Source organism: Perca flavescens, chromosome 1 (genome assembly GCF_004354835.1).
Source record: "Perca flavescens isolate YP-PL-M2 chromosome 1, PFLA_1.0, whole genome shotgun sequence".
Lineage (NCBI taxonomy): Eukaryota > Metazoa > Chordata > Actinopteri > Perciformes > Percidae > Perca > Perca flavescens.
In genome coordinates this window covers 43,342,086-43,352,085 of record NC_041331.1, presented here as the reverse complement: position 1 = coordinate 43,352,085, position 10,000 = coordinate 43,342,086, and the positions used below count along the sequence as shown (strand labels likewise).

At 38.5% G+C, this 10,000-nt stretch overlaps 2 protein-coding genes across 4 annotated transcripts in view; both read right to left on the bottom strand.

The window, feature by feature from the left end:
• LOC114557147 (WD repeat-containing protein 88-like) overlaps positions 1-1,658 on the bottom strand; it is a 15,782-nt gene extending 14,124 nt beyond the window's left edge. Inside the window, exon 1 of the mRNA XM_028580523.1 lies at positions 1,488-1,658. Coding sequence (XP_028436324.1) covers positions 1,488-1,607 — 120 coding nt within the window. The 5' untranslated portion in view covers positions 1,608-1,658. The remainder of the gene's footprint in view (positions 1-1,487) is intronic.
• An 834-nt stretch (positions 1,659-2,492) lies between these two features.
• The window catches only part of LOC114552287 (zinc-binding protein A33-like), a 13,655-nt gene continuing 6,147 nt past the window's right edge, over positions 2,493-10,000 (bottom strand). For 2 of the 3 annotated variants that reach the window (XM_028572958.1, XM_028572967.1), the window contains exon 2: positions 9,899-10,000. This exon is cut by the window's right edge and continues 1,628 nt beyond it. In XM_028572958.1, coding sequence (XP_028428759.1) covers positions 9,978-10,000 — 23 coding nt within the window. In that variant the 3' untranslated portion in view covers positions 9,899-9,977. Of the gene's footprint in view, positions 2,642-3,354; positions 3,526-3,754; positions 3,951-9,898 lie in introns of those variants that run through there. The other variant, XR_003692155.1, reaches the window with a different exon arrangement.

Genomic DNA, 10,000 nt, shown 5'->3' with positions numbered 1-10,000 from the left:
CAGACTTCATTTAAATAAACAGTAATTTAATCATCGTAAAACACACTTCATTCAAAGTCAATAGAAACTAAATAAAACTACCAAAAGCCGTCTTGGTTCATCTTTCCACTGTTCCAACAATCACCACTCTGGTTTGGTAGAAATAAACCCTTAATTCACCCATTTACATGTGGAGATATGCTGGCTCTATACACGCTAAAAAACCTGATTATTTACATGGAGTCTGGTGGAGATATGCTGGCTCTATACACGCTAAAAGTCCTGATTATTTATATGGAGTCTGGTGGAGATATGCTGGCTCTATACACGCTAAAAGTCCTGATTATTTACATGGAGTCTGGTGGAGATATGCTGGCTCTATACACGCTAAAAGTCCTGATTATTTACATGGAGTCTGGTGGAGATATGCTGGCTCTATACACGCTAAAAGTCCTGATTATTTACGAGTCTGGGGAGTTTGGTGATGGTGATTTCGGGGCCATTTCATGTTAAACTAAAAGGTGTCTGACAACATTATGGAAATGATTTCTAAGGAGGTCAACCTTTCTGTTAAAGAGTAAGATCCTTATTTTAAAACATAAAAACAGCCACGAAATTGCGTTTGCTAAACCCACCAGACTCCATGTAAATAATCAGTAATTTTACCATCGTAAAATACACTTCATTCAAAGTCGATAGAAACAAAATAAAAGTATGAAAAGCCGATTTGGCTTGTCTTACCACTTGTCCAACCAACACAACTCTAGTTTTGGTTGAAATAAACACATAGTTTACAGATTTACACGTGGAAATATGCTGGCTCTATACTGGCTAAAAGTCCTGATTATTTACATGGAGTCTGGTGGAGATATGCTGGCTCTATACACGCTAAAAGTCCTGATTATTTACACGGAGTCTGGTGGAGATATGCTGGCTCTATACACGCTAAAAGTCCTGATTATTTACATGGAGTCTGGTGGAGATATGCTGGCTCTATACACGCTAAAAGTACTGATTATTTACATGGAGTCTGGTGGAGATATGCTGGCTCTATACACGCTAAAAGTCCTGATTATTTACATGGAGTCTGGTGGAGATATGCTGGCTCTATACACGCTAAAAGTCCTGATTATTTACATGGAGTCTGGTGGAGATATGCTGGCTCTATACACGCTAAAAGTCCTGATTATTTACATGGAGTCTGGTGGAGTTTGGTGATGGTGATTTCGGGGCTGTTTCATGTTAAACTAAAAGGATCTTACTCTTTAACTAAAAGGTCTATCTCTGTAGGGATCCATCCCATAATGTTGTCAAACACTTAGAATAATAATCTGAGTCTGTCAGCCGCAAAAACACAATTTTTAGTGGACGCTAACTGACGTTAATAACCTAAAAACCTCCACTACCGTTTGTTACTAACGGTTGAACGTTGGTCAGTTTACGTGCCGTTCAGAATCCTAGCCAACGTTAACTGCCGAGCTAACCGGTAAATTACCGTAGTTTCTAACCTGAGTGTCCCGGCTCCACTCTCCTGCTGCCGCTGGGTCCTCTTCCTCCGTCTCCTCCTCATCTTCAACAACTCCTGAAGGCTCCGCAACTGATAAAGGGTCGATGTTTGTCGACGCCATAGTAAAACTGTCAGTTAGCTTAGTGATATTATGTTTGTGAGTTAGCCAGTCTCTCTCTCTCTCTCTCTCTCTGCGCCCGTTACTAACGTTACCATAGCAACAACTCAACATAGTGGCTTCCGGAGCTGTGGAAATAAGTTGAAAAAAATGCCACGAAAACACCGGAAAACGCCGAAAATACTCGGAAAAACTTCGCCAAAAGTGACATAAACGTCAAATAAAAAAAAGTATCAATCTCTATTCCTTAACTTTACTTTTACATTTTTATATTTTCCCCCTTTTTCTACATTTTTCTTGGATTCCCCAAACAATATTGAATGAGTCCAATAACAAACACACATCCACATTAAATGATGAACACTTTTATTATTTCAAATGAGAACATGGAGTCTGCTGACGGTCTCTCGTCCTCACAGTGGACACGGTCCACTTCTTCACCAGGACTCAAGAGACAGGACAGGTTTCAGTCTGGGGGGGGAGGGAGAGAGAGAGAGAGGGAGGGAGAAAATGAGAGAGAGAGAAGTTCGGGAGAGAGAGCGAGAGAAAGAGAGAGAGAAAGAAAGATAGACCAAGAGGGAGAAGGAGAGAAAAAGAGGGAGGGAGAGAACGAGCGAGAGAGAGAGAGACAGAGAATTAGCATATATCGATGATTTTCTGCAGGAAATGCATTATCTAGTCTCTTTTTAATAAACAGTCCAAGCATTGATAACTTTGTAAGTGTAGCCTACGATAGATAGATAGATAGATAGATAGATAGATAGATAGATAGATAGATAGATAGATAGATAGATAAAAAACGTGGGCCGTTATAACTGATGTTGTCAACTACAATTCAGAGTTGGTTGAACTGCAGAAATCTGTTTAGAAGGGATATGCTTGGAGAAGTAACAAAAGAGGACATTGAAGGCTGACTTTCATCTTCAGGCCCGGTGTGGTGCTCCACCATACAGCCCATCAGGCCCGGTGTGGTGCTCCACCATACAGCCCATACAGCATAGCTAAGGTGCTTCACTGTGTCAGTCAGCTCCAGGATTCTGTATAGATCAACATGTATGGAAACAGACAGAGAACAAAATCACGCACACATGGTTCCCTGAGACACCGACGATATAAGACTGACATGCACTCCCCTCTACCAGACCATCAACACTATCATGCTCTCTGCATAGAATAATGGGATTAAGAATGACTAAGATTCAGAATACAAAGGCACTGACATCCCTGCAGTCCTCTGACTGAAGTGCAAAAGTCAGGAGTCACTGAAAATAGCTTGATGTGCAGGATTGTAATGATCAAAGCCTGTGTAAGAATTCTGGTGCTCCATATAGAGGATTACATTTAGCTTTCAATCAGACCAGTGCACTGTAGATGACCTCAATCCAAGAATGTCTATTACAGTTTATGATGCTTTCTTCTTCTGGACAGTCCTGGTCAGCTAGACCAACCCAGAGACTGTAGAAACAGAACAGTGTAGGGCTTGTCAGTGCTAGGTTTAGGGGCTTACTTAAAATGTTCATAATCAAACAATTACACTCATTAGTAATTATTAAGTCCCTGATTCATGGTGATAAATGTGCTGACTTTTGAGAGATAAGTTAAAGGATGAGTTGCCTTAATGAAGTTGGCATTGAAACCAGCATCTAGCAGACGTTAAATGAAATGCAGTTTTATCTCATGTCATTTTGGCTGTAACTTTCAAAAGACAGGAAGGAAACTCTTTATAATAAAGAGGAATAAATGACCTTACCTGGAGTTAAGGTCAACTTTCTCTGAAGCTGCATGGCCAATTTCAGTTTGCCCTTCAGCTGCCTCTCCAGGGCTGACATCTCCACACCACTAGAGGTGCTCTCCTGTGTTCCTCTGGCCTCTAAGTTCATGCAGGCAACATTCACACTCCACACGCATATCAGACAATGTCCTGTTGAACACAATAATGTCTATCAAGATTTACAGAATGTGTCATAACATATGAAAGATCCAAAAGTATAAGGAGACATGACATGCTGACATTTAAAAATGGTCTGTATTTGAAAAGGTTGGATGTCTGTAATGGTTAAGTGTCTTCAGTTTAAATGACAGTACTGTGCACATCTGTCTAGGAGCTGAGCAATCATTATTGAAGCAAATTGCTCTTCAGTAGTGCTCACAGTTCAACATGATAGAAGCCATGTCTTATAGGGCTCAAGCTTTGTCTGATGGATGATTTCAACATCTGTCCCCCTAGTGAGGAAACAATGAGCAGGGGTCCCCTCTGTTTCAGTGACAAAGCTCTGTTTCAGCACCACGGACAGGTCCCCTCTGTTTCAGCACCACGGACAGATCCCCTCTGTTTCAGTGACAAGGCTGTTTCAGAGAAAAACAAAATAGTTCTGTTTTACAAACATTTACTCACCATGTGGCAGATAGCCATACAGATAATATATAATTAATAAATTGAATCCATTTAAATTTAATATTTAGTGTTACATAATTGTAAAATGTAGTACAGAGTCTCTAGTCTGAGAACATATACGGGTCACAAACGGCAACTCCACAACTGTACATCAGCGTGAAAGATGACATACTAAAGAGATCAAAGACATATTGTGGATATTTAAAATGTCTTCCAGTTCCAGTGTTAAATATTCTTTAGAAATAAAAGTGTATTGATCTTTGAAAAGGTGGACCTGCATTATCATTAGATGCAAATGGTCTGTCAACGACAATATTATCGTTTATCGCAATCATTTCTGGGACAATTTATCGTCCAGCCAAATGTGTTATGGTGTCAGGCCTAGTTAGGCAGCGAGAACCGGTTCCTAATGGGAATCGTTTCAAAAATTACGTTTAAATCAAAATAGTTTCTTTATTGGAATCGTTAGGAGGATTTGGTTTCAAATCTGATCATCGGTTCCAAATTTAACATGCACAAGTTTTTATTTCCGTAGCGGAACCGTAACCAAAAGTGACATAAACGTCAAAGAAAGTATCTACCAATAACAACAAACACACATCCACATTAAATGATAAACACTTTTATTAGAGAGAGAGAGCGAGAGACTTCAGGACTCAAGAGACCGGATGTTTTTCAGTCTGGGGGGAGAGAGAGGAAGAGACAGACAGACAGAGTATTAGCATATATCCATGACTACATTCATGATTTAAAATGATCACCATCTACCAGCCAGATGATTGTTAAATATGTAAATAGGTTTCTGGTAGATTAGCTTCACTCACCAGCACAAAATAATAATAATAATAATAATAATAATAATAAGATGAGTGGCTGGGAATATTTAAACATCTACTGACTATTAATAATAATCTGATGAGTGGCTGGTAATATTTAAACATCTGACTATTTGACTGGTGGACCAAAAACTAAATGTTGAACCCTGACTCCATTCAGTCTACATGTTTTTACACCACGAACACAGAGAAGCTTCAGCTACACGTTGAAACTAAAACACATTCAGAATAAAGAATCAACGTGCACTGGAAGAGAGAAAGAGCAGCAGCAGAGTTTAGGGTTTGGACTCACAGAGCAGCTGAAGGACTAATCTTCTTCAAAGTTCTGAGGCAGAACAGCTTTTAAAGAAATACACAGAGAACAGACACCAGCTTTACAGATATCACACATAACGTCACACAGCTAATGAACAGTTCCACACACATAACACAAAATGCATCTCACATCACATGTTCACTCACTATGACCACTACTACTGGCATTACTAAACATTGGGCCAAAATATGTCGCCATTAGTGGGCTTATTTGCTAGCTAACCTTAGGAAGAATCCAGCACATAGACGGTACCTTAGAGTAACGTTACGTGAAACAGGTGATTTAACCTCCCTGCTCATTTACATACAGTTTAACAACTTAACTAAATGCTGAGGGAACATTACTATGTTTTCATGTTGGTTTGGAGCATGTGCGCATGCGCGTACCATTCAGAACACAAGACAAAATAAGAGTGTTCTTGCAAAACGGAACATGGCAAAATAATCGTTTTATCTCGATTTTACTATTTTGGTGATCGTTGGGAGCCAAAATCGAAATTTCAATGTAATGGCTCAATGTTTAAATGATTAAATAAATGTAACATTTACCTGTAATAAGACGTTTTCTCAGCGTCTCTCTCCTCGCTTTACTTCGCTGGCGCTCTTCTTCTCTCTCTCCTTTTCTTTTTCCTGCCCTTACTAGGTCTTCGGTGTATAGCTCTACTTGTTGCTTATAGGATAACCCTAGCAGTCTATGTTTTTCTTTCTCCAGATTTATCTCAGTCTTCCTTTTAGTAGCATTCTGTGTGTCTACCTCTCTCTCTTCTGCTCTCGATTGTACATCCTTTTTCTCCTTAGTTATCTCTTCCATTTTGGCAGCGTCTCTTTGTGCCTCCAACTGCCGCTGTCTTTCGTGTTTTTTGATGTCTACTATCTCCATCTGTTTTTATTCCTGCATTTCTCACTCGCTCTCATTCTCTCGGTCCCTGGCTGCAGTTAAGGCTTCTTCTCTGGCTTCCTCTGCTGCTAGTCTTATTTCTGCTTCGTGCAGCAGTCTTCTTTGAGTTCCCCTAACCATTTTCCTTATGTTCCTTATGTTCCTTCTCCTTTATGGTTTATTGGCGGTTGGCAAACCAATTTAAAAGTGCATTACCACAACAGCTGCTCGCTCATTGGTCAGATTTAGCTGGATTAACCAATGGGCATTGGGCCACGGACGCCATGCCAATTTGGGCGAAACGCACACCTGAATTTGATTAGCTCCCTTGATTGCTTCTGGCCTGGTCCTACCACACCTTTTTTTTTTTTTTTATTGACAAAATGTAGTTTACCAAAAAATCTGGTAAGCAATGATAGCACGTGAACAACAAGTGCACAAACTTATAAAAATAAAAATATATATATATATTTATAGGTACATGAATAGAAATATGTAGTCTGTTGCAATACAAACGAGAAATAACAAAAGAATATAAAAGAAATAATAAATAAAAGTACAAGAAGACATAAAGTTTTCAAGTTTACTTTTTTGGTTATCCAACATTCTAAGTGACTTCAGTAGAGATTTCAATTCTATGAGAAAAGGTACAAAATTAGCAGATGAGTTAGAAACGTTCTGCTTGTGAATATAGAATTTTGCATACAGAATGGTCTCCTCAGGAGGAGAGGTGCCAGCTCACCTCTCCTGGTTACCAGTCCACCAACATACTTTGGTCCATATGGGGACTTGAACCAGCAACTCTCCAGTTCCCAACCCAACTCCCTACTGTTGAGCTACTGCCCACCGAAGAACGAACGATCAAGGCACAATGTGTTAGCACATTTGTCCAAAACATGTTTACAGCTTTGAGGTAGAGACACACATATATATATATATATATATATATATATATATATATATATATATATATATATATATATATATATATATATATATATATATATATATATATATATATATATATATATATATATATATATATATATATATATATATATATATATATATATATATATATATATATATACATATACATATACACATATATATATATATACACACATATACATATACACATATACATATATATATATATATATAAACTTTTGACTGCTTTCTTGAATAACTAAATGACACAATACTTGTACTTTTACTTGAATATCATATTGTTTATATTATGTCAAATGTTTAGCCAGGCTGTAGCCAAAGGAATTAACAACTATTAATTATATTAACAAATACTGAAATAAAATGTACAATTATCACACTTTGCAAGTAAAATTAACATCCTCTCCAGCACAGTAATGATTAAAGGCCCCCAAAAAAGTATCACATACTAGCTAGTAACATGTGATGTAGCTACAGGAAAAATAGCAAGCTAACAACATCTAGATAAACTAGATCAGCTTCACATCACAGGGTCAAACATCCAGATACACTAGATCAGCTTCACATCACAGGGTCAAACATCCAGATACACTAGATCAGCTTCACATCACATGGTCAAACATCCAGATACACTAGATCAGCTTCACATCACATGGTCAAACATCTAGATAAACTAGATCAGCTTCACATCACAGGGTCAAACATCTAGATAAACTAGATCAGCTTCACATCACAGGGTCAAACATCCAGATAAACTAGATCAGCTTCACATCACAGGGTCAAACATCTAGATAAACTAGATCAGCTTCACATCACAGGGTCAAACATCTAGATAAACTAGATCAGCTTCACATCACAGGGTCAAACATCTAGATAAACTAGATCAGCTTCACATCACAGGGTCAAACATCCAGATAAACTAGATCAGCTTCACATCACAGGGTCAAACATCCAGATAAACTAGATCAGCTTCACATCACAGGGTCAAACATCCAGATAAACTAGATCAGCTTCACATCACAGGGTCAAACATCTAGATAAACTAGATCAGCTTCACATCACAGGGTCAAACATCTAGATAAACTAGATCAGCTTCACATCACAGGGTCAAACATCCAGATAAACTAGATCAGCTTCACATCACAGGGTCAAACATCCAGATAAACTAGATCAGCTTCACATCACAGGGTCAAACATCCAGATAAACTAGAACAGCATCACATCACAGGGTCACAGATCCAGATAAACTAGATCAGCTTCACATCACAGGGTCAAACCGGTTAACATTCAGGACTCACTGCAGACTGAAACAACTCAGGAATATTTAGCGTATGTAACTAACGTAACAGTAACGAGTAACGATGCAGCACATAAAAAATCTATCGGAGTAAAAGTATTTCATTCATCGAAAATATGTACTCAAGTAAAAGTGGAAGTAAGAGAAAAAAATAATACTCCAGTAGAGTACAGATACAGCCTTTTAGTACTTAAGTAGAGTAGTGAAGTAGTTCTACTTTGTTACTATACAGCTCTGGACCAAACTGATATCTAAACAAACCTATTACACTTAAAAAACATTTTAAATTGCTTTATAGTGATCATAGTTTAAGTATTATTAATGGAGATGTTGTAGTATTCCTATAGAATAGAAGTGTTTTTAACTATATTAATTGTTTAATATATCAGAGATTTCAGTTGTACAACAGTTTGAGAACCAGTGACAATAAATTAGTCGACAAAATCTTCTGAGTTTTAGTAGACAGGAAACTACTCCAAATTTACAGTAAAATTGTGTGTGTGTGTGTGTGTGTGTGTGTGTGTGTGTGTGTGTGTGTGTAGTAACAGGTAAGCAGCCTATAAAGTAAACCACGCCTCTTTATTATCATAAAACATTGAATCTTTTTCTTAAATGAACATTAAACTGACAGTAGAACATGTATCCTCATCAATAAAAACAAACCACCAATAATCACTTATATAATTACAATTATGCAAATCTAAACAAAATCAACAATTACCATCAACAGTCATACCCAAACCTTAACATGTCTACACTGATATTACTAATAGGAGCAACACCAGTTCTGCTAATCAGAGCTACAAATACATAACAATACTAAGTCCAAACCAAACAGTTGTTGATCAAAATAAATCATATTAAAGCCAGTAAAATAGATCATATGAGGATTGAGAGACAAGTTCAAATAAAGGAAGTAAATGCACATTTCAAATGTTCTCTCCACTCTCTCCCCTTTCTGTCATTTAAGAGTCTACTCTGGGCCCCCTCCCAAACATTTAGGCTCATTCACTTTAAGAGTGATGCATTCTGGGAATGTTGCCAGTTTATTAGGTAAACAATATCAAAATAACAAATCATAAACACCATCAACACTCCCCCCCCCCCCCCCTTCCATAATCATCACCACCCAGACACACACACACACACACACACACACACACTCACACACACACACACACAGACACAGAGACACACACACACACACAGACACAGAGACACACACACACACCCAGACACACACACACACACACACACAGACACAGAGACACACACACACCCACACACACACACACACACACACACACACACACACACAGACACAGACACACACACACACACACACACACACACACACACACACACACACACACACACACACACACACACACACAGACACAGACACACACACACACACACACACAGACATACACACACACACACACACACACACGCACACACACACACACACACACGCTTGCACGCACACACACACACACACACACACACACACACCCAGACACACACACACAAACACACAGACACACACACACACACACACACACACACACACACACACACACACACACACACACACACACACACACACACACACACACACACACACAACAATATTCCAGATCATTCAACAAAATAGACAATATAGTATAAATGACATCATCATCATCAGCCCATCTTAACCTCACAGAGAAATCTCAGCTGGAC